Source organism: Balaenoptera physalus (genome assembly GCF_965194825.1).
Source record: "Balaenoptera physalus genome assembly, chromosome: 7".
Lineage (NCBI taxonomy): Eukaryota > Metazoa > Chordata > Mammalia > Artiodactyla > Balaenopteridae > Balaenoptera > Balaenoptera physalus.
The window spans coordinates 49,622,399-49,648,331 of NC_138886.1; the positions used below are offsets into that span (position 1 = coordinate 49,622,399).

The window sequence follows — 25,933 nt, forward strand, 5'->3', positions numbered from 1 at the left end:
TTAACATTCAAAAATAAGAAATGTCCCATAGCAGTCAATGATTACATCATAAATATGTGAAAGTGGCAATTCTTTACTATGTTTTGTTGGAAAATAAAAATCAAATTGGTGTTTCCATGAAATGGAAAGTACCGCATTCAACTACATACTAATGCTTATTTGCTTTCTATTTCCTTCTCAAGATTAGTATATTTTAACTTCTCTAAGTAAGAAAATGTACCAGTCACTTTGTAAATCACATAGGACTTCAGATACCATCATCGTCATCATTATCCATTCTCTATCACAGAGGATAATTCAATGAATTATCAAGCAATTATCACTACGAGAAAAACCTGATAATTACAGGGTGTACTAAAGTCAATTGCAGAAGCATCATGGTAATATCTAGAGGATCTCAGAACAAAAATGGATGCTGAGGAGTCAATATTCTTCCCATACAAAACTCTAGAAGATCACAAATGTGGAGGTTCACAGCAGAGATTCAGAACTCACTGCCACCGAGAAACCAACTACTTTCTCCAAATCTGAAGACTAGCTTCCCTAAGACATCCAATGAAGCCCAAGATCACATTAATTCCACTAGATTTGTTCAGAAAAGAGAAACTACTGTTTAGAAATTTGGAGACTTCAGCTGCAAGAGTATCATAGCTAGAGTCAAATTCCTTTGGTCCATTTTTGTTAAGTATAAAAAGGCTCTGTAAAACTAAGAACCCATCCTACGCAAAGCAATTTTAACTGTAGTCTCTGATCCTGGCTCCCCAGTCTACTCCTAGGCTTCTATGACCACTGGCCCCTAAGACCTCAACCTTCTGAATCACCAGCCTCCCAGCCTAATTTCCTAGCTCTGACTCCTATATTCTTAGCTCAACTACTCTTCCTCATAGATTCCAAAGTTCACAAGTCAGTGGCAGGGGACACTGTATTGGGCTTCATATTTTATACTTCAACGAAAAATAAGACGTTATCTTTTAGGGAAAAAAATTACTAGGTATCATCTTGTTTTAAGGTAAGGTTGACCCCAAAATTAACCTTAGATATGCTCTCATCATTTTTTTAAATTTTATTGATTTATTTACTTTTACACAGCAGGTTCTTACTAGTTATCTATTTTATACATATTAGTGTATATATGTCAATCCCAATCTCCCAATTCATCCCACCGCCACCACCACCACCCCCGCTTTCCCTCCATGGTGTCCATCCGTTAGTTCTCTACATCTGTGTCTCTATTTCTGCCTTGCAAACCGGTTCACCTGTACCATTTTTCTAGATTCCACATATATGCGTAAATATACAATATTTGTTTTCCTCTTTCTGACTTACTTCACTCTGTATGACAGTCTCTAGGTCCATCCACGTCTCTACAAATGACCCAATTCCGTTCCTTTTTATGGCTGAGTAATAGTCCATTGTATATATGTACCACTTCTTCTTTATCCATTCGTCAGTCGATGGGCATTTAGTTTGCTTCCATGACCTGGCTATTGTATATAGTGCTGCAATGAACATTGGGGAGCATGTGTCTTTTTGAGCTATGGTTTTCTCTGGGTATATGCCCAGTAGTGGGATTGCTGGGTCATATGGCAATTCTATTTTTAGTTTTTTAAGGAACCTCCATAATGTTCTCCATAGTGGCTGTATCAATTTACATTCTCACCAACAGTGCAAGAAGGTTCCCTTTTCTCCACACCCTCTCCAGCATTTGTTTGTAGGTTTTCTGATAATGCCTATTCTAACCAGTGTGAGGAGATACCTCATTGTAGTTCTGATTTGCATTTCTCTAATAATTAGTGATGTTGAGCATCTTTGCATGTGCCTCTTGGCCATCTGTATGTCTTCTTTGGAGAAATGTCTATTTAGGTTTTTGGCCCATTTTTGGATTGGATTGTTTGTTTCTTTAATATTGGTGTGCATGAGCTGTTTATATATTTTGGCAATTAATTCTTTGTCCATTGAGTCATTTGCAAATATTTTCTCCCATTCTGAGGGTTGTCTTTTCATCTTGTTTATAGTTTCCTGTGCTGTGCAAAAGCTTTTAAGTTTCATTAGGTCCCACTTGTTTATTTTTGTTTTTATTTGCATTACTCTAGGAGGTGGGTCAAAAAAGATCTTGCTGTGGTTTATGTCAAAGAGTGTTCTTCCTATGTTTTCCTCTAAGAGTTTTACAGTGTCTGGTCTAACATTTAGGTCTATAATCCATTTTGAGTTTATTTTTGTGTATGGTGTTAGGGAGTGTTCTAATTTCATTCATTTACATGTAGCTGTCTGGTTTTCCCAGCACCACTTATTGAAGAGATTGTCTTTTCTCCATTGTGTATCCTTGCCTCCTTTGTCATAAATTAGTTGACCACAGGTGTGTGGGTTTATCTCTGGGCTTTCTATGCTGTTCCATTGATCTATATTTCTGATTTTGTGCCAGTACCATATTTTCTTGATTACTGTAACTTTGTAGTATACTCTGAAGTCAGGGAGCCTGATTCCTCCGGCTCTGTTTTCTTCCCTCAAGATTGCTTTGGCTATTCGGGGTCTTTTGTGTCTCCATACAAATTTTAAGATTTTTTTGTTCTACTTCTGTAAAAAATGCCATTGGTAATTTGATAGGGATTGCATTGAATCTGTAGATTGCTTTGGGTAGTATAGTCATTTTCACAATATTGATTCTTCCAATCCAAAAACATGGTATATTTCTCCATCTGTTTGTGTCATCTTTGATTTCTTTCATCAGTGTCTTATAGTTTTCTGAGTACAGGTCTTTTACCTCCATAGGTAGCTTTATTCCTAGGTATTATATTCTTTTTGCTGCAATGGTGAATGGGATTGTTTCCTTAATTTCTCTTTTTGATCTTTTGTTGTCAGTGTATAGGAATACAAGAGATTTCTGTGCATTAATTTTGTATCCTGCAACTTTACCTAATTCATGGATTAGCTCTAGTAGTTTTGTGTTAGCATCTTTAGGATTTTCTATGTATAGTATCATGTCATCTGCAAACAGTGACAGTTTTACTTCTTCTTTTCCAATTTGGATTCCTTTTATTTCTTTTTCTTCTCTGATTGCCATGGCTAGGACTTCCAAAACTATGTTGAATAAGAGTGGCGAGAGTGGACATCCTTGTCTTGTTCCTGATCTTACAGGAAATGATTTCAGTTTTTCACCATTGAGAATGATGTGAGCTGTGGGTTTGTCATATATGGCCTTTATTATGTTGAGGTAGGTTCCCTCTATGCCCATTTTCTGGAGAGTTTTTGTCATAAATGGGTGTTGAATTTTGTCAAAAGCTTTTTCTGCATCTATTGAGATGATCATATGGTTTTTATTCTTCAATTTGTTAATATGGTTGTATCACATTGATTGATTTGTGTATATTGAAGAATCCTTGCATCCCTGGGATAAATCCCTCTTGATCATGGTGTATGATCCTTTTAATGTGTTGTTGGATTCTGTTTGCTAGTATTTTGTTGAGGATTTTTGCATCTATACTCATTAATGATATTGGTCTGTAATTTTCTCTTTTTGTAGTATCTTTGTCTGGTTTTGGTATCAGGGTGATGGTAGCCTTGTAGAATGAGTTTGGGAGTTTTCCTTCCTCTGCAATTTTTTGGAAGAGATTGAGAAGGATGGGTGTTAGTTCTTCTCTAAATGTTTGATAGAATTCACTTGTGAAGCCATCTGGTCCTGGACTTTTGTTTGTTGAAAGATTTTAAATCACAGTTTCAATTTCATTACTTGTGATTGGTCTGCTCATATTTTCTATTTCTTCCTGGTTCAGTCTTGGAAGGTTATACCTTTCTAAGAATTTGTCCATTTCTTCCAGGTTGTCCAGTTTATTGGCATAGAGTTTCTTGCAGTAGTCTCTTACAATGCTTTGTATTTCTGTGATGTCCGTTGTAACTTCTCCTTTTTCATTTCTAATTTTATTGATTTGAGTCCTCTCCCCCTTTTTCTTGATGAGTCTGGCTAAAGGTTTATCAATTTCGTTTATCTTCTCAAGGAACCAGCTTTTAGTTTTATTGATCTTTGCTATTGTTTTCTATTTCATTTATTTCTGCTCCCGTCTCTATGATTTCTTTCCTTCTACTAACTTTGGGTTTTGTTTGTTCTTCTTTCTCTATTTCCTTTAGGTGTAAGGTTAGATTGTTTATTTGACATTTTTCTTATTTCTTGAGGTAAGATTGTATTGTTATAAACTTCCCTCTTAGAACTGCTTTTGCTGTATCCCATAGGTTTTGGATTGTCATGTTTTCATTGTCATTTGTCTCTAGGTATTTTTTGATTTCCTCTTTGATTTCTTCAGTGATCTCTTAGTTATTTAGTAAAGTACTGTTTAGCCTCCATGTGTTTCTGTTTTTTATGTTTTATTTCTCTGTAATTGATTTCTAATCTCATAGTGTTGTGGTCAGAAAAGATGCTTGATATGATTTCAATTTTCTTATATTTACCAAGGCTTGATTTGTGACCCAAGATGTGATCAATCTTGGAGAATGTTCTGTGTGCACGTGAGAAGAAACTAATCTGCTGTTTTTGGATGGAACGTCCTATAAATATCAATTAAATCTATCTGGTCTATTGTGTCATTTAAAGCTTCTGTTTCCTTATTTTCTGTCTGGATGATCTGTCCATTTGTGTAAGTGAGGTGTTAAAGTCCCCCACTATTATTGTGTTACTGTTGATTTCCTCTTTTATAGCTGTTAGCATTTGCCTTATGCATTGAGGTCCTCCTATGTTGGGTGTATACATATTTATAATTGTTACATCTTCTTCTTGGATTGATCCCTTGATCATTATGTAGTGTCCTTCCTTGTCTCTTGTAACATTCTTTATTTTAAAGTCTGTTTTATCTGATATGAGTATTGCTACTCCAGCTTTCTTTTGATTTCCATTTGCATGGAATATCTTTTTCCATCCCCTCACACTCTGTCTGTATGTGTCCCTCTGTCTGAAGTGGGTCTCCTATAGACAGCATATATAAGCGTCTTGTTTCAGCCAGCCTGTGTCTTCTGGTAGGAGCATTTAATCCATTCACTTTTAAGGTAATTATCAATATGTATGTTCCTATTACTATTTTCTTAATTGTTTTGGGTTTGTTTTTGTAGGTTCTCTTCTTCTCTTGTGTTTCCCACTTAAAGTAGTTCCTATAGCATTTGCTGTAGAGCTGGTTTGGTGGTGCTGAATTCTCTTAGCTTTTGCTTGTCTGTAAAGCTTTTGATTTCTCTATCGAATCTGAAAGATATCCTTGCTGGGTAGAGTAATCTTGGTTGTAGGTTCTTCCCTTTCATCACTTTAAATATATCATGCTGCTCCCTTCTGGCCTATAGGGTTTCTGCTGAGAAAACAGCTGTTAACCTTATGGGAGTTCCCTTGTATATTATTTTTCATTTTTCCCTTGTTGCTTTTAATAATTTTTCTTTGCCTTTAATTTTTGTCAGTTTGATTACTATGTGTCTTGGCATGTTTCTCCTTGGGATTATCCTACTTGGGACTCTCTGCAATTGCTGGACTTGGGTGGCTCTTTCCTTTCCTATGTTAGGGAAGTTTTCGACTATAATCTCTTCAAATATTTTTTTGGGTCCTTTCTCTCTCTCTTCTCCTTCTGGGACCCCTATAATGTGAATGTTGTGGTGTTTAATGTTGTCCCAGAAGTCTCTTAGGCTGTCTTCATTTCTTTTCATTCTTTTTTCTTTATTCTGTTCCTTGGCAGTGATTTCCACCATTCTGTCTTCCAGGTCACTTATCCGTTCTTCTGCCTCAGTTATTCTGCTATTGATTGTTTCTAGTGTATTTTTCATTTCAGTTATTGTATTGTTCATCTCTGTTTGTTCTTTAATTCTTCTAGGTCTTTGTTAAACATTTCTTGCATCTTCTCGATCTATGCCTCCATTCTTTTTCTGAGGTCCTGGATCCTCTTCACTATAATTATTCTGAATTCTTTTTTCTGGAAGGTTGCCTATCTTCACTTCATTTAGTTGAGTTTCTGGGGTTTTATCTTGTTCCTTCATCTGGTACATAGTCCTCTGCCTTTTCATTTTGTCTCTCTTTCTGTGAATCTCATCATTTTTGACAGTAAAATATTTCAATAAATCAATCAACACCATTGAAAATTATATGAAACAAAGATATTGCCAAACTGAAATAATGAGCATTAAAAGGAAATTAATAGCACTACTGGTTCTTAAGTTTATTGACTGCTTATTCTGTATCAGACACCATATTAAGCACTTTATATACATTATTCCCCTAAATACTTAAAGCAACCCTGAGTGTTGTATATCAATCATTGTGGTGGAAGGAAAAGAAAAATCAAATGGGGAATGAAGAGAGTTTAATAAAGAATCTATTTATAAAAGTGTGGCCAGAATTCAGAAAATAAACAAACAATGATGAAGCACCCTGAAGACAGCAATATTGGGGAGGCATAGGGTAGGGCAGTTATGGAACCCAGAATGATCTACTGCTGTAAAGAGAGGGTCACTTGGTAGTTGTGGCTTTCAGAACAGACACAGTGTTTTAGTCTGTTCAGGCTATGTTACAAATATTACAGACTGAGTGGCTTATAAACAACAGAAATTTATTTCTCACAGTTCTGAAGGCTGGGAAAGCCAAGACCAAGGCACTAGCAGTGACTGGTGAGTGCCTACTTCCTAGCTGATAGACAGCCATCTTTTCACAGTGTCCTCGCAATGGCAGAAGTGGGGAAGGAGCTCTCTGGTGTCTCTTTTATAAGGGCATTAATCTCATTCATAAGGACTCCACCCTCATGAATTAATCACCTCCCAAATGCCCCATCTCCTAAGTCTATCACACTAGGAGTTAGAATTTCAACATTTGAATTTGGGAGGGATACTAACGTTCAACCCATAGCATATAGCCACTGCCAATCCATGGCCCTGCAGGGAGGAAAGCACAGGAATAAATGTCCAAGCCAACTCTCCTCCCACTGCTGATCACCTGTCAGTGCCTTCCAAAGGCCAATTCCTGGCAATTCACAGGAAGCCAGAGGGCAAAAGAGCTCACTGATGCAATCCATAAAGGTCAGCCTGCTTGGCACAGAGCAGGGTTGAGAATGGTGGAGAGTGGATCTGGAGGGAGAAAGGAAGGACCTTTGGCATAGTTTATCTTCATTTTAAGGATGGGAAAACTGAGGCTGAAAGGGATAAAGTAATGCCCAGCTAAACCAGAGAGAAAAGTAGAAGTTCCACAATTCAAAACATGCAGTCTGACTCATTCATTCATTCATCCATCCATATCTGTGAAGTGCCAGGCATCCTACTAAGTTCTAGAGCTAGAGTATTAAATAAAACCCAGAGGCTATCCTGGCTGTAGCTTAGGTGAGTTGCAATAAATCATGGGGATAATGGTAATAACAAGAGCACATGGCCAGACACCATTCTAAATGTCTTCACATTAAATGCTCATGAAAACTCTATTCCCACTTTACACCCAAGGAAATAAAGACATGGAAAACTGTAAACTCTTGACCAAAGTTACAACCTAGTAAGTGGTGGAGCCAAGAATCAGTAAGAAGCCATCTGACTCCAGAGCCCACTCTTAACCTCTGTGTTCCTTGTATCAGAGGTAAATGTTATCCCCCAATATTAGACTTCCCATCTTCATCAATAATAGAACCCCCAAATTTTAGCTGGGCCCGTGAGGTTTCAGACTACATTTTCTAGTCTCCCTTATACATAGATATGACCAGTGACTGGTTCTGGACAACAGGGCATAAGTGGAATAAATATATACAACCTCCAGGAAAGGTCCTGCTTCTGTTTCTCTTCTTGCTGCATGGAATGTGGACATAATGACAGGTTTCCAGCAGCCATATTGGGCCCTACACAAGGGATGGCAGAGCAAGAAGCTAGAAGCGGTAGGTCTCTGACAATTTATGGAACTTCCATACCAGTCCTGGCTTGCTATCCTCTAGACTTTTTACATAAAAGAATAAAACCTTATGTGAACAGCCACTGTTGATTTTTGGTTTCTGTTGCACGTAGGCAAACCTAATCCTACACCATCTTAATGTGAAAAATCACTTTGGTCTAGAAATGTTCATAACCTGACATAGGGTGGATAATTTATAAAAGCACTTCCATATGTTTAAAAGTCTTTGGGGCTTTATATATATATCACAAACTGGAGATTGGCAATTTGATATGTGAGATAGCTAAATTAACACAGCACCAACTCACAGGATAATCACTAAAATTTCCATTTAATTTGCATAATAAAATCTAGCTTGAGTCAAATGGTAATATAAAAAATATCTAATGTGTGTACAGGACGTGCACTTCATGATATCATTCTTATTCCCCGTTTTCCTGAGTATCAATTTTTTTAAGTCCCAATTTCTAATCTTCCAAGATGAACTCTTCCCATATGTGCTACATTTAAGAAAACCCAGGGACTTCCCTGGTTACACAGTGGTTAGGAATTCGTCTGCCAATGCAGGGTACATGGGTGCGAGCCCTGGTCTGGGAAGATTCCACATGCCGCGGAGCAACTAAGCCCATGCGCCACAACTACTGAGCCTGCACTCTAGAGCCTGCGAGCCACAACTATTGAGCCCGTGCACCACAACTACTGAAGCCTGTGCACCTAGAGCTCGTGCTCCACAACAAGACAAGCCACTACAATGAGAAGCCCGCGCACCACAACAAAGAGTAGCCCCCGCTCAACACAACTAGAGAAAGCCCGTGTGCAGCAACGAACACCCAACGCAGCCAAAAATAAATAAATAAATAAATTTATTAAAAAAAAAAAGAAAACCCAGTAGACATATAACCTGGGTAACAGGTACAGGAAAAGAGCAAGTCACTTTGGGCTTCCCCTCAAGTTCCACATTTGAGTGTAACCAGCCTCTTTGTGCTGAGGATGACTTACCCCCTGGCAGAATCTCTCTTGGCAAGATTCATTTTAAATGATGCCCAATTGACATTTCTTTTTTGGCTTCCTTATAGAGTTCCCTGAAAGCATGCTCCTCTGACCCATACTGACGGAAGTGCAGGTAATTCTCAAGTCAAGTCTCCCCTCTGATGCCACAGGCTGCTTCAGGAACGAGTCAGATCCCAATCCACCTAGTTCCCCGACTTCAGGGCAACATTTGTCAAATTGCCGGTCTGATAATGTTCAGGCCCCACACTATAGCTTGATGAGCAGGACATGCTTCCACCCAGCACTGGTGGGTGCTTCCCCACCCAGTGGGGACAAGAGGGATGGGACTCAGCATGTACACCCCTCCAAATGACTCCCCCAAATTCCAAATACTCTCATCCAGGTCTCTTCAATTTCAACATTTTCTTTCTTTTTTCCTTTTTTTTTAACCTTCAACGTGGATGAGAGATCAAGAGGTTCAAAACCAGTTACTACCCAAATGTTCTGCATGTTCTCATTATGAAATGGAGAAGTTGGCATCTTTTATCTTAGATCTTCAGTCATAATTGAGGAAGAGTCTTATTTTATCCTGTTAAACAGCACTCCCCCTACCACTGCCAAAAAAGTCATCATCAAAAAGTAATACAGGGCTTCCCTGGTGGCGCAGTGGTTGAGAATCTGCCTGCCGATGCAGGGGACACGGGTTCGAGCCCTGGTCTGGGAGGATCCCACATGCCGCGGAGCGACTAGGCCCGTGAGCCACGACTACTGAGCCTGCGCGTCTGGAGCCTGTGCTCCGCTACAAGAGAGGCCACGATAGTGAGAGGCCCGCGCACCGCGATGAAGAGTGGCCCCCACTTGCCACAACTAGAGAAAGCCCTCGCACAGAAACGAAGACCCAACACAGCCATAAATTAAATAAATAAATAAATAAAATAAAAAATTAATTAATTAATTAATTAAAAAATAAACAGCTGTTGTTTAAAAAAAAAAAAAAAGTAATACATATACTTTGTTAAAAGTCTTTACCTTTAAAAATCATCCAAAAGGCTATTCTTATTTCTCAGCAGTAGCTTTGTCCTGTTTTCTGTTTTTGTGGCTCTACTTTCATATCTAAGTGAACACAGTAGTACCACATACAGATTATTTAAAGGATCCCAGAGAAGCAGAGAGGCCCCCTTCCCATCATTATTTTGAACAACTGAGACGTATGGGGTGCAAAAAATAATTTCATTATTTTTCTTCACTGCTGGTTCAAGTTAGCCTTTATGGGATTGTTCTTTCCCTGCACCTAGAAGAGATAAATTATGGACAAGTGCCATATTTTCTTCTGGTCACTTTCAGGTAACAAAACCACTGCTTGTCACAAAAGCAGTCTCAGTTAAGTAATTAATATTAGTAGAATAATCACAAGAGGGCCTTTTATTTGTCTAGTTGTCTGAGGGAAGGACGGAGCAGACTAAGCAAAGAAATAGAAAATCAGCCAACCCTCCTTCTACACACACATTCCGCTGCAGACTTCCCTGGCCTGGAGCAGACTCTAGCTGGAGGAGAAGAAAATCTTTAACCTTAAATAAAATTCATCATTTGATGAGATATTTTAATTATTGAAATGTGACCAATAGACTTTTAATTATCTGAGAGTGACCATAAAAATTATGGAAATTGCACAAGATCTTATCCAGGGGTAGAGAAAGAACTAAATCCACAAAGTAGGGTGAAAAGACAACAGAGGCAAAGAATGTGTGTGTGTGTGTGTGTGTGTGTGTGTGTGTGTGTGATTGCACCTTTTGAGTGCCATTTGTTCAACCTAACAGTTATACCTGCTTAAGCAAACTGATATATATGAAATATTAAAATCTAGTTTCTCTAAAAGTTAAATTAGGGCATGATTATTGATATAGAAAAAGAGTTGCAAAGGAGGGTAATGGGATCAAAATGGCAGATGCCTCATTTCATTCATGTTCCAAATCCCTAGAAATGGCAGATACTTGATAGAATTAATAAGCCCATAGTTACAGCATAAGACAAAGAAAGTACACTCAAGTTGGCCAAAATTTATACAGAATTCCCGAAACAGGAAAGGCAGATGCAATTGTGCTGATATTGGAATAGACAATCCAAAGTAGATCCAGGAGAGGATGCTAGAACCTGTGGCATCAACTCCAAACTCAGAGATTATGGAGATAGGAAGCAAGAGGGAGCCCTGACTCAACAGCCCACTCTCCCTAAATATCTTCCTTTTCCCTGGTGTAAGTGGTTCTCCTCCACTGACATTTTAAATTACTCCATTTACAACAATTTGATCCATATGCCTCTTTCAGGTACTTAGATCTGAATGCTAGAAGCATCTGTAAGACTGTAGTGCTCAAAATACTATTCTACTATGTTAATCAAAGAAAAACATACCTGAACCAATTAAGTAAATGATAATTGAATTTCTCTGATCCATTATAATTATATGCCTTTTAGGGTCACTAATTTTTATTTTTTTTAATTTTTCTTATTTTTTTTTAACATCTTTATTGGAGTATAATTGCTTTACAATGGTGTGTTAGTTTCTGCTTTACAACAAAGTGAATCAGCTATGCATATACATATATCCCCATATCCCCTCCCTCTTGTGTCTCCCTCCCACCCTCCCTATCCCACCCTTCTAGGTGGTCACAAAGCACCGAGCTGATCTCCCTGTGCTATGTGGCTGCTTCCCACTAGCTATCTATTTTACATTTGGTAGTGTATATATGTCAGTGCCACTCTCTCACTTCGTCCCAGCTTACCCTTCCCCCTCCCCGTGTCCTCACATCCATTTTCTACATCTGTGTCTATATTCCTGTCCTGCTAGGGTCACTAATTTTTAAATGTTGTATTTTCATCCACTAAAACAGCTCATATTTGAGACCTACTTAGGTATTCATCTATTCATAAAATGAATGTTAGCACACATTTGTACACTTTTAGCACACTTTTTTCATTTATTTGTCCTTTTTAAGTCCAAAGTGACTGTGATGCTGTTAAAACTAATATTAGCCTAATTTGCTCATCAGTGTTGTCCTGTTAGTTCCAAAAAATGCCTTGGCATTGATCCATAAGCTGTATAAGAAAAATCTGTTTAATGAAATTTCTCAAGTTCCTCTTTGTTCCTTTATATCTAAAATTTCTCACCTTCTATGACACAGCATCAAATCTGCTCTGTATTTAATCCTTCTGAGTTTATGGGATTCAACATACAGCACTTCCTCAGAAGTGCCCTTACGTAAGCCATTGTGACAGGGCCTTTGGTAGTGCTGTGAGGGTCCATGGGTGAGGAACTTTACAAATGAAGAAACAATGATAGAAGTACTCTTGATCATTTATTTTGCATGGGACTCACTCTGTTATAGCTAAGTAGTACATCAATAAAGTCCAAATAAAATACCAAAACAAAATATTGGAATTTAAAACACTATTTCCCATAATCACGTGGACTAATAAGACAATCAGAGAAACTCCAGTGGCTTGAATTAAATTATTGCTCTGCTGTGAATCCATGGTCCCACTCAGCCTCCTGAAGCCTGAGGGGCCACTGGGGTAGGAATTCGATTATGCCACTACTGAAACTTAGGTAGTATGTTTCCAGATTCCACCAACAGACGGTTCCTTTAAACATTCACCTCAGGAGCTTCACGGTGGTCACCTCCACTAGGAAGCCATCTTTTTTTTTTTTGGCTGCACCACCACTCAGCTTGTGGGATCTTAGTTCCCCAACCAGGGAGTAAACCCAGGTCCTTGGCAGTGAAAGCACAGAGTCCTAACCACTGGATCGCCAGGGAATTCCCTAGGAAGTCATCCTTGACCCTCCCATCAATCCATTTCAGTTCAAGTGCCCCTCACAGCATCCTGATCTTCTCCGTGTCATATCATCCATCATGCACACTGCCACTGTGGTTGTAGGCACCCATTAACCCCAAAAGCCTGTGAATTCCTGATGTACAGTGACCTTGCTTTGAATTATGTTTCTTACCCCAGCACTCAGCGTGGTAACTTGGCACACATTTCTTATCCCAGCACTTAACAAAATAACAGGACCTTAATACATGTTTGTTAAATACAGTCTTCTTTCCTTTCTTCCTTCCACAAATATTTACTGAGCGCCAACTATGTGTCAGACACCATTCTGGGAACTGGAGATACAGCAGAGAACAAAACAGACCAAAGTCCCTTCTCTCATGAAGCCTGTATTCTAGTAGGGGGAGACAGACAATTAACAACTAAAAAGTCTTAAGTATGTCCAGTCATTGAAGTGCCATGAAGAAAACTAAAGTAAAGGAAAGGGATAGAGAGATGTGAACAGACTTCTGTTTTACACACAAATGGGCAACTGGCTCATTGAACAAGTGGGACTTGTAAGTAGGTACAATTAGAAAACAAATCTATTCTTCTTCCATCACTGCCCATTCATAGTTACTTGGAGGGTCTTATTCTTTTTTATGTTCTTTGATGAAATATAGGACAGGCTCCAGGACTTTTCTAGTCACTCTCAGATAATATATTGATAAAAACCTTCTTGCTACTTCTGTCTCAAGAAGAGCCTTTTTGAGGTAAGTAAAATGCCCAGTCCCATGTACTAGCCAAAACTTCATTTAAAATGAAAGATTCTCATTCCTCCACCTTGGGCATGTTTTAGTCTGGCCTGCTTCAGTTGGCTTCTTCCCAATTGTCCCCCTTGGACTTCTTCCTTATACACCAACTCCTTCTGGCTCCTTGAGCGTTTAAGATGAGGGTGAGGGGACATGAGGAAGGAGAGAAGCAAATGCAGGAAAAGCGGATATGTAATCTTGTTTTGGTTTCCTCTGGGCGTGTCTGTGTCTGACCCTGTCTGGCACTGAAGGATGTTCAAAGCTGACTTTCTTAGGGTGTTCTAATAGAAGCTGAGAGTCTTTCTGGGAATATTCAATGGTATGTTCTGTGGTGCGGGATGCCAATTTCTGCACTTAAATGTCCTGTCTTAGTCCATAGGAATACAGTCGATCCCTCTTCCATCCCTACATGAGGTGCTCTTGGGCAGGCTCTAAAATGGCTCCCTGTCATCTTTCTCTTTTACATGGCCCATATCTGATCCCCCAGTGCCACATCTGGGCCTGAGTACTCACTTATCCTTGCCCCACCACTGATGTATATGTAGCTAGTTCCTCTCTTTCTGCTCTGCTGCTTCAGACAGATCACCAGAGCCTCATATCTATAACTTCACCAGGAACCTAAAGGGGTTTGCAGATGAGACTTACAGCACACCTTTTTCAAAATCCTGTCTCTATTTTCAAACTGAATTTTGACTTTGCTGCATGTTGGGAAGCGGACCCAAGTTTGGTTCAGTAACATTCCTATCTAATACACACTGTAAACCTGGTAGAGGAAAGACAAGGTTTCAATGACTATGAATGAAAGTCATAAAGAAGGTAAATATTATTTATACATCCTCTATTAAACTAAGGCTTAACTGCTACAATGCATGGAATATAAGGAATGAATATTTGAGGTTCCTACACCTCATATTTCACTTCATCTCACTTCCTCCCACAATCCAGAGACCAAGAAGATTTTCACTTATCAAAAATAAATGTTTTTAAGGGTCAAAGATGCTAAGTGCATGCCAGGCAATGCCTGCCTTGCCCAACTTGTTCTTGTCCTCACCATGCTCAAGAAAGCAAGGGTAAGCTGGGTTTGGGAGAGCAGGGCAGGGTGGTTATTTTCTGAGTTGGGCATTGGCCTCTAGAGCTCCATCCATGTGCTGGCTAATGACCAATTAGGCAGCCTGGTGCAAAGGCAAGAAGGCAGGGTGGAAACTGAGGAAACCATCAGAATGCCCCTGAGATTTAAGCTGTGGGACAAAAGGAGAACAGAGCAGAGAGAAACAGAGATGCCGAGAGATTGTGTGTGTGTCAGATAGAGAGAAGAGAGAGAGAGAGAGAGAATGTCTTGCTTTAGAGCCATCTTGGTTCCTATAAGTGTCCTCGTTCCATATCCAGGCAGCCGTATCTTTATAATAAATCCCCATTTTTCAGGCTATCCTTATTGTTCTCTGTCTATGGTAAACTATAACAGGAAGGGAGGAAACAGCATGGACTCTGCTAAGCTCATTCATTCCCATCACCCTGGAGAACAGAGAATTTTCTAGAACCATTCTCAAAGTAGAACTATGGATCTTCCTAGGCTTACCATTTTTCAAAGTAGCCCAGCCTTTTGGGGGCAAAATATGATATACAAACCCAGTCTTCTCAACACATTCACATCCATCCTTGTCAAATTACCAGCTCTTCAGGCCCCAAGGCCATCCTATGAGGTTGAACTGAGTCTTCAACTAGTCCCAAAACTCTTGACATTGTAGGACACAATTTGGGAGTCTTTAGGGAGTAGAGTTCCTGCACACTGATTGAGCAGACACCTAAATAGCCAAGGAGTAACCCACCCACAGCAATTCAAATAGGAAGTACCTATGCAATGGATACTCCTTTTGTAACTTAGTTGTACAAATGTTATGAGAATAATAACAGCATGTTTAAATTACTCACAATTCTATCCCCTTAAGACAAGTACAAAAGATCTGAAACCCAAAGAAATGGGTTCAGACTCTCACTCTTCCACTCCCTGGCTGGGTGACTTTGAGTAAATCACTTAACCTCTAGGAGATTCTCCCCATTTGTAAAATAGAGATAATAACACCTACTTCACAGGGTGATGGTGAAGCTTAGAGGAGACATCTAGCAAGATGTTGCAGCTGCAGCAACAGCATCATAACAATAATGATAATTTCTTGAGCACTTTCTATGTGCCAGGCATTGAGTTAAGCACTTTATTTGCTTTATTTTATTTAATTTTCCAATAAACTTATGAAGTGCGCCCATTTTACAGGTAAGGTCACTGAAGCACACAGTGGCTAGGTCACCTGCCTAAGTTACTAACACAGCTAAGAGGAGTACTGACAAAGTGCTCCTCCCTCTACTTTTTCATGTTTTACTAGGAGGAAGATTCCGGACTTAAAGAAATTAGTAGCTACTACTTACTGGGGGTTCGTTGGTTCCAAGTCGCCAATATGTTGAATTACACAGTTTTTTTACTTCTTCAGGACCCTCTATATCATAATCTTTGGGATAAGTTTCTCTGTCACGGTGCCTTAAGAAAAAAATTAGAATCTGTTAAGGGATAAACCTTATTTATCATGTATTGCATTTGAATGTTGTAAAAATGATGCAATGAAAATTTACTATATTTGTGACCTTGTTCTAATAATAAATTTACTGGATTTGGGACATGTATTTCCCATCTCTTTTCAAGTAATGCTGAGGCTACTTCCTAAAAACAATTTAGCACATGTGATAAAACTAATAGTATCACGAAAACAATACTTATCCAACACAGTAATTATTCAGTGACTCCAATGAAGTGAATCTTATTTAATAATGTAGATTAGTTACTGAAATAAATTCTAAAATAAGACATGTAGTATATTAGAAAGGCAACTTACCACTTCAGAAATTTTTCTACCATGAATTTTAATTACAATTTTTTTTCAAAACGAGAGCAAAATATTTACTCATATGGATTTATAACAGTGCTTCCTGCTCCTAAAGAGGGTCTAAAGGAAAAACAGTTCTTAAAACATGTAGATGAAGGAGGAAAAAAATATTCTGAACATCTTGACTGAAAGGGTGGTTGGATAATAATAAAGGAGGGATTTGGGGATAGGAAAGGAAAAAGGAGGTGAGGTGGCCCGCAACCGAAGTAGCTATTTTCACAAAGCTTTCTTGGGTGAGATAAAGGAAGCTGAACCCAAACACCCATCAAAAGATGCTTTGCTATCAAGGGATACAGGGCTAGGACTATGTGAGGGACACTGAGGTACCCAAGAATTCTTCCATCCATACACCCATCTGTTCATTCATTCAGCAAATATTTAAAGTACCTATTACATGCCAGGCATTTTGCTAAGGGATACAGTGGGGAGTAAGTGTGATGTAATCCCTGCCTTCAGTTGTTCGTAGTCTGGAGAGAGACAGGCAATTAAACAAGAAAAATCTACAGTGTGGTAAGTGTGGGCACAGGACTATAGAAGCAGAACAGTATGCACTAACCTGGATGGGGCACCCAGCCTCCAAGTTAGAAAACCCTTTAGGATCTGACCCCCCACCTAATCCCACTGCACTGGAGCTGGGCCCCCACACTGCATTCAGATTATACACTTACCTCCCCACCTCCAAGCATGGAAGCAGAGCTCTGCAAAGAACACAGCAGAGAGGGAGCCCAGCATGTGAGCCCTCTGTCCTCCTCACGCCTGAGCATTAATTGCTAAACACTAAGAGTATTTTGGTACCATACCATTTTTTGAGAGCCTGAGAGAAAGCCCTCACTGAAGTTCTTTGGGGAAATATTGAACATTAAGAACCAGGAGTAATAGAGTGTACGGGGCCATGGGTTTGAGTCATTGCTCAGCCAGGTCCTAGCTGTGTGACCTTGGGGGAAGTCACTTAATTTTTCTGTGCTTTTATTTTCACATGTGTAAAATGAGGACAGAAATTATACCAATTCCTTTTAAGATTTTTATAAGAGTTAAAAGGAAAAAAATTAAAGGCGGAAGGTCCTTCAAATACTGTAAAGAACCATATAAACTTAGGTACAGTGAATACTAATCCAGCTTCAAAAAATTCTGGTGTACAAGAATTGCAACTTAACTTTTCCATAATTGTACTTAATTTCTTTTCCAAGTGCTCATATTTCCAGGTGGAAAAAAGTTAATCTTGGTCAATTCTGGGTCCCTTCCAACTCTAAAGAGTTCATGTGATACCACAATGGCAAGAATCCATCTTTGCTGTCATCATATCTCCTTGCTGGCATCTGTGGAAACATCCTCATTCTCCTGTGGTCTTCCGTTATGGATCCGTGCAGATCTCTGCTATGCCCTCCTATTCCTGCCACACAGTCTACACAGACTGGTACTTTGCCATAAGGGTGCCACTATCCACCCCACCAAAAACCTTTTTGTGCCCCTCTCCACCCAGGGTTCCTGGAAACGCAGATCCTGTCCCTGAGCTGTTTGCCTGGCCCACCAAGAAGGCACTTGTTTCATGTTCCCACCACACTAGGCTTGGGGGACACAAGAGCCCCACATTTCAACAGCCCTGAAAACACTACCCTGGGAATGAAGGGTTAGGCAGTGATAGGTCCCATCTGCTCTAGGATTTCCAAAGTCTTAATTCAAATTGGGGATCCCAGACAAATCCACATGTTCTCCACTTCTCTGGCCTCCTCCATCTTCAGTCCATGGACTCTTCATCTACTGTGGGAGAGGGCAGCCCAGCTCTTCATCTGTTCTTCCAAATCTATGGTGTAATCCTAAAACCTAAGCTTTTGAACTCAAAGCCAAGAATTTGGCTCTTTTGCTGCCTGCTGGGTCATTCTTCCCTGAGGCAATACAACCAGAATATCTCGCTAGGAGCATAGGAGTGAAGGGGAAAGCACCAGTTAACATTTCAATGTATTATCTCCAGGGCCCACCTCTTTTTTTTTTTGAACATCTTTATTGGAGTATAATTGCTTTACAATGTTGTGTTAGTTTCTGCTTTATAACAAAGTGAATCAGCTGTACATATACATATATCCCCATAACCCCTCCCTCTTGCGTCTCCCTCCCACCCTCCCTATCCCACCCCTCTAGGTGGTCACAAAGCACCGAGCTGATCTCCCTGTGCTATGCGGTTGCTTCCCACTAGCTATCTATTTTACGTTTGGTAGTGTATATATGTCGATGCTACTCCCCCACCTCTTTTTTAGGCACTGTAGGCACAGTGCCCAGGGCTTGTGATACTTTTAGGGGCCCAGGAGAGTGTTTTAATCATTTTCAAATCAGAAAAAAAAAGAATATAATCCAGTTTGAATTATATCCATCTTTATACCAAAGCAGTCATAAACTACCATTTTAAACTTTTTTTTAATGGAGGAAGAGGCCCATGGAGGCAAAGATAATTAGTGTCCATGAAAGTCAGAATGCAGCCTGATTATCCCATCATGTATTTTAAGTTGTATTATAACTAGATTATTACAAAAAATGCAGACATGTTCCTTTTCTTACCACAATCTCAGATAACAGCCAAAAGCCCAGCACTAAAACATGAATCTATAATGAAACTTTGGAGGACTGAGCTAATGCAGTTGGCATTCCCTAATGCCTGCTAGCTGCCCACAAATGATGTGCCCACAGCCTGCAGGCTCTGAGAGATACACAGCTGAAGACCTGCCCCTACTTCCCAGAGGCTGCCAGCCTAGCAAAAATAAATATACATGTTTAAAAAGTTATAAAATATATAAAAAATGGTAAAATATAAAATTAAATATAAAATATATATGTACTATATACTAAATATGTATTTGCTACATATAATAACAGTAAAAATGATTAGTGTATTATAAAGGAAATGGGAGGCCTAATTATTCCCTGACTTTATTACGTCAGTTGAACATTGGCTTGTGCCTCAGCTTCCCGGAGGTGAACTGAGAATCATACACTGAGGACAAATCAATTGATTGAGAGTCTCAAATGAAAAGTGACATAAAAATGCAAATATTATTACGTGTAATAATGTTGTGTCTAGGGGATTCCCTGGTGGCGCAGTGGTTGAGAATCTGCCTGCTAATGCAGGGGACACGGGTTCGAGCCCTGGTCTGGGAAGATCCCACATGCCGCGGAGCAACTAGGCCCGTGAGCCACAACTACTGAGCCTGCTCGTCTGGAGCCTGTGCTCCGCAACAAGAGAGGCCGCGACAGTGAGAGGCCCGCGCACCGCGATGAAGAGTGGCCCCCGCTCGCCGCAACTAGAGAAAGCTCTCGCACAGAAACGAAGACCCAACACAGCCAAAAATAAATAAATAAATAAATTAATTAATTAAAATAATAATAATAATGTTGCGTCTATCTACAATATGCTTTGTTGGGTATTCTTACTTTGTCAATACCCATTAAGTTTTATAGCATCTTTGTAAGGCAAATATATATATATACATAAAAATAAAAATAATCAAGGTGTTATTTATATATATATATGCACTTTATATAGCCTTGTTTGCCTTGCTACCTGCCTTTATTTATGGTTGCCATGACTTCTCATTTACTGCAATAAAAATTCTTTATGGGAAAATAATGAATATAATGATATAAAATTTACAATGTCTCTAGAACAGTAACTTTCAAACTTTTTGATCACAGTCCCCACCTATATACCCTTACAATCCACCCTGAGACGTTTGCCAGTGTCTGGAGACATTTTTAGCTGTTGCATCTGGGTGGGGTGGGTTGTTACTGGCATCTAGTGGGTGGAGGCCAGCAATGCTGCTGAGCATCCTCCAGTGCACAGGACGGCCACCACAACAAAGAAATATCTGATCCGAAATGTCAAAAGTACCAAGGTTGAGAAAGCTCTAGAGAATGACTGTGTACCAGATTCTTAGATTAGTGGTCCCCAAACCTTAGCATTTCATGGAGTAGCAAAACTTTACACTTGTAAATTTGTAAAACCAACCTAAAATTGCCAACATTTTGTCTTGACAGGAACATTAAAAATAAAATAACCATCTATCATCTTTAATACAGAGACTTTTAACACCAAAGTAAAAACGATCTTAGAGTCTTTTAAGCTGAATAAATTTAGCTATATGAAAACCTTGCTACATTGCTACGTTGTCTTTACAGTTTGTACATCGCCTTGGATTAGTAAAAAAGGTCATTATTGACCAGCACTGGTCTAGTCTACAGACTGGATCTGCAGATATTAATTTTCTCCAGACATGAATTTGATAGCAGCAGTCAGTTCAAGGCTAAAGCAGCTTGAATATAGGTATTCTGTGCTACTAACTGAAGGAAGAGCTGTGTTTTTGATGTCAGGTGTGCAGACACAGGCTGACATTCTTGCTGGGAGGAGAGCCTCCAGGGCCTCCTGCCAGCAGGGCCAGAATCTTCCTTGACAATCAGCCTTGCTTCTGCTGAGGACTTTGCTCTATCAAGCCCAAAGCTAAACGCTGTGGCTATTTCTTTATAAGAGAAATCTTTACATAAGACATCCTTAATTACAAGAAAGGAAATTTGCTTTCTCTACCGTACTGTGGGAGAAATAGTATGAATATGAATAGAATTACAAACAGGGCAAAGGCTGACAGGACAGGATCAGAGCTGTCAACTGTATAAAAAGGAGCTTGGAACCATGACCCTGCTGTCAAAAATGCCACTTGGACTGATTCAGAGAGGATTAAGGTCAACAGAATCTAGTAGGGCAAAGATAGCACGAGCAGGTCCCATTCTAGACAACTCCCCACCACCAATCCTACAATCACCTGAACACTCTAGGTCCTGTATTTCCTGTCTCCTCCAGCCTAACATAGTCCCAAGTAAAGCCTTGTGAAAAGCACTTTCTGGATCTGTATCTGGGGTCCTTTGGGAGCTTGAGTTTCCTACCATAAGAGTTGGATGATTTCACATCAAATCAAATCTGTAAGTTCCCCTTGACTGAACACATATAAATCCTTAAGTGAGTTGCAGGACTAAACAAACAACTCCAGAGCATACTCAGGTAGGGATCTGCAGCTCCCCTCAGGCTGCCCCAAGCCATCGTGATCCAGTTCCCAGAGGAGGACAGGTGGGGTTAGACCACAGGATTCTCCTTGCAGGAGAGGAGACCAAGTTACTCTCTACGGTTTCTGTGGTCCCATGACTAAGTGGGGGAAGCAAAGTGGGGGTTTGCAAAGAAACCATTATCTTTATCACTTCTCCACCTTTCACATTTTAAAATAATTGTCCATTAATGAATCTTCCTTTTCATTAGACTAAGAACGTTTAGACACAGGGATCATTTTTTACTCATCTTTGTGATCTCAGTGCCTAACAAAGACTAACACGTTGTAAATGCTCGTTAAATCTTAAATGATTGATTGATTGAATTTCTTACATTTTGTTACTGTCACCTTAATATAAATGCTGAAAGTAAAGTCTTTCAAATGTGTCCATAAAAATAAAGAGCATCCCAGCTCACTCTACAAAAGCACACATAAAAAAGGAGTGATTATACATATAGAGATGCTAGTTCTTTGCAACAAAAACTTGTCTCTAGAGGAATTATAAATCTGCTTGCTAAATGGGAAAACTCTCAGCATACATATGCATGACACTGATTGCAAAGGGGGTGTGGATCCGAGCAATATCTGACATGTGAACAATGAAAATCGAGCCGAATTCTGGTTTCTGGTTACTTGACAAGAGACACATTTTCTTTGTGAATTTCAAAGATGTTAAAATTATGTTTAGTTAAGACTCCAGATAGCAGAATATATTAATTTTAAATTTTAGAATTATTAATGTAGTTCACAACTACTCTGTCAGCTATTGTTATTTTCTGAGGTAAATCTAAGCCAAATGAGAAGAGAAAGATACCTTTTCCATTAGGTTTTATAATCGTCTGCTATCTAGGACTTTAAGAGAAAATTACCCCAGAGAGTCAGCTATATTTCCTGACACATTAGAAGCATTAAAACCAATAGAATCAAAGACTACAAAGAAATATTTGACAATCCTCTTTAAAGATTTCACAGGCAAATGATTTATATGCCAAGATAATGCTATTTGGCAGCGCATTTATCAAACTGACAAATGAAGACTTTTGGATGTATTTGCAAGAGTCATAAAGAAAATCTTACGTCCTTGGGAAAAATGGTGACATTTCAGACTTATGAAGAGGGACACTGTTTTTCAATGTGTCTCATGCTGTATGCAATCTGTGCATCTATAACTATGAAACCACACAATTTGAAACCTAAACTGCACTCAAAAGAAAAATATTTGACGGAGACAGGTAAGTGAAGTTATTTTCTTCACTCAACATATATTGAATGGCATATAAATAAGACCCATCATTATTATGAATTTTTTTTCATAAGAAACTCTTCAAAAACAGGAAGCCCTATGGAGAATATTGGGAGTAAACAAAAGGAATACAGCATGGGAGCCTATCTTAACAGTTGAAATGTTAAATAAATGTTGTCAGTATGATTAACTGCCAAACACATGACTTTGAAAACAGCTGGAGGAACATGTATTAAATGGGGTGACACTATAATTGATTATCCCACCTGGGACACTGTGAGTGGGGAATTAGGTACTAGGTACACTGGGAGTGGTGAAACCAGGATTGTCCTGGTCAAATCAGGATTGGGACATTCTGTTACCCTATGTTTTGACTACTGGATCTCAATTATCTTAAGATCCTAGGAAACTTCTTATGGTTCCTTTGATCTCCCCTCCAGAAACAGCTTACATCGGCTGGCCATAGACACTCTGGGTGGTGGAACAGTAGGACTAAAAAGAGACCGAGTTTTTAAAGTGTATTATATAACAGTAATTACTGTTATCCAAAGAACACCTTGACAGTATATTGGCATGAATGGCATGGAGACCAATTTGGCCCCTGCAAAACAAGAAACAAATGCCTGATTACCTGCATAAACTCCTATCCCTATAGTCTTAATATTACCAGCTTAGATAATTTGAATTAATTACTCTAGAATAACATCAAATGATTATATTATGTGAGCTTAAGGACCATTTTAATGCACACTTCCATGAATCCATGAGCAATGCATACTGAGTAGATAATACAAGGTTCTGTGGTTTCAAAGCCATTCATTTTATTCACATTAGAAACAAATGAAAAAGCCTTTCTTCATAAATAGTATCAATAGTTAAAACAGTCTTCCATTATGCATATAGCTACACAAATGAGCACTTTTTCCATTTCTTCCTAGAAATCATTCAAAAGCAGCAAAGGAAATGGAAAAATTAAAAGAAAACTAATTTTTAGTGAAGTTATCGTATAATCCCTAGATTACGTCATGTGCAAGGGCCACTTTGAGCAGCCAAGATCCAGCTGAAGACAAGTGGAAGAAGCAGAGACAAGAAAGAGGCTATAGCAAGAAATCTCAGTAGTGAGACTGCCCAGAAGTAGGAGCTCTCAGAGCACCAGCCAAACTACATTCCCATAGTTATGCAGATAAACTTTTTCACTGAAAACAATGGAAAAAGCTAGAATATATATATATTTACATTTTGACACATTAAAAGTATTTAAGAGCTGAAAATCCAGTGGGGAATTTCCAGGCCAATCTTTGGATGAAAGCCTGTAACCAAAGGGGTAAATAGAACTTTAAAACACCAAATCTGCTGATGCCCTTGGGATATTTGCTAATATTGCACAGGGGCAATGGCTTCAGGGGCTAGAGGAATGAAAGTCTAGCCCTGGAGCTAACCTAGGAGGGGAGTTTTACAAGGAAGTCTTCCATATGTGATAGATATTATGCTCGCCAATACAATTTCTCCTTTTTACTGGGAATATAAGAGGTTAAATTCCTAGCTCCCTTGCATTTAGTGAGGCCATGTGACTAGCTCTGGCCAATAAAATTAAAATGAGCAGAAATGATATATGTCATTTCTGGGCTAAGACAGTGAAAGCTCTTATGTAATTCTCAACTCTTTTTTTCCCCTGCCAGAGCAATTGATGACTTTCTAGATGGTGGAGCCTCAATCAACCTGAGTCCCAGAGTATCTATGTGGAGGAGAGCCTACCCTCCACCAAAAACCTAAAGCAGACTCTGTGTGAGCAGGAAGTAAATCTTTATGTGTTAGGCCACTGAGATTTTTGGAGCTGTTTGTTATCATAGATTAAGCCTAGCCTACTCTAACACAAAAATAAGTACCAGAAGTGGGGTGGGTGCTATCATAGCAAAAATCTAAAATACATGGCACTGGCTAAAGACCAGGCAAAGACAATAGGAAGCTGGTATCAGAGGCTGGAGAGGTCAAACATTTGATAGCCTCAGTAGGTTAAGAGTCAAACCAGGTACCTAGTGAGATTGGGAAAGAGACTGGAAGACAGTTGTTAGGTCTACATGCAAATAGCTATTGATAATTGGTTTTGCCAAAGTATTTTAAAAAGAGAGAGAGATAAATTCAGGAAATTGTCTAGTTTACAAGAAGATAGAAGGAAATGAGAGATTCCAGAAATTTTGAGCCTTGAAATGTTAAAAGGGCCAACAACTTTTAGATCTCAAACAGTAAGAGAAAACTGAAAAAGACTTTTTCAAGACAAAGTTCCATTAAAGCTCAGCCTGGCAGCAAAGTTCATCCTATTGTTAGACCCTCCCAGTGAGTTAAGTTGCATTGGAGCAAGCATATGCTTAAGGAGAGAGCCAAAAAAAAATTCCCAGGGTTTCTGATTTCTATAACTACAATAGTATCAAAGTGACAGTCAAGGTATTACAAGGATAAAAAGTAAAGAAATATAGCAAGTCTGAGGACTTTGTCTAGAAAGAATTGAGAATGAGGTTACCAGCAGCTGGAACTAACTGGATTCAAACATGTAAGAAACTTACTAAGCTTTTAAGAATTGTACTTCCAAGTAAGCCAGGGGTGTGCATTTAAAAATCCTTTAACTGTTCAATACTTAAAATAACTTTTGGCCCCCAAACTTCTGGGAAGAAAAGGTGAACTGAAAAAGCAAAACAACCCATAGAAGGGCATATTCTACAACATTCATTGCAGGTGTGGTCAAAGAGAATATTGGAAAAGAAAAGATGATACACAGGGCAGAGCCAAGGGCCATAAAGAACAACGGGAAAAGTATGCTGCCAGAAAACAGAATCAGGGTCTAAGCAAAGAACATTTCTGACACCAGTGTAGTACTCCCTAACAATGTCTGTCTGACAGGACTTAAGAAGGACCATAGACAAATGACTGCCCTTTCCATCCTTCCTCTTTCTGAATCGGAGTGCTTATTACAGTTATCTTGTCTCTGTCCCGCCACTTTATATTGGTTATATGGAGACCAAGCAGAAAAATTTTCTGCTTTATAGGTTTTTGAACCAAGTAGAGCCACACTAGACTGGGTAGAAAAACAATAGCATAACATATGGAGATCTTGGACTTCTGACCTATGACTAGATAGAATTTGGGTCATTTTCCTTGGGTAAATGGGTAAACATAATTGGTCTGCATGTGGA

General features: G+C 39.1%; 1 protein-coding gene across 1 annotated transcript in view; it reads right to left on the reverse strand.

Annotated features, from left to right (window-relative positions):
• Positions 1-25,933, reverse strand: part of CFAP95 (cilia and flagella associated protein 95) — a 93,000-nt gene that overhangs the window by 46,417 nt on the left and 20,650 nt on the right. The window contains 1 exon segment of the mRNA XM_082471151.1: positions 15,910-16,018. Coding sequence (XP_082327277.1) covers positions 15,910-16,018 — 109 coding nt within the window.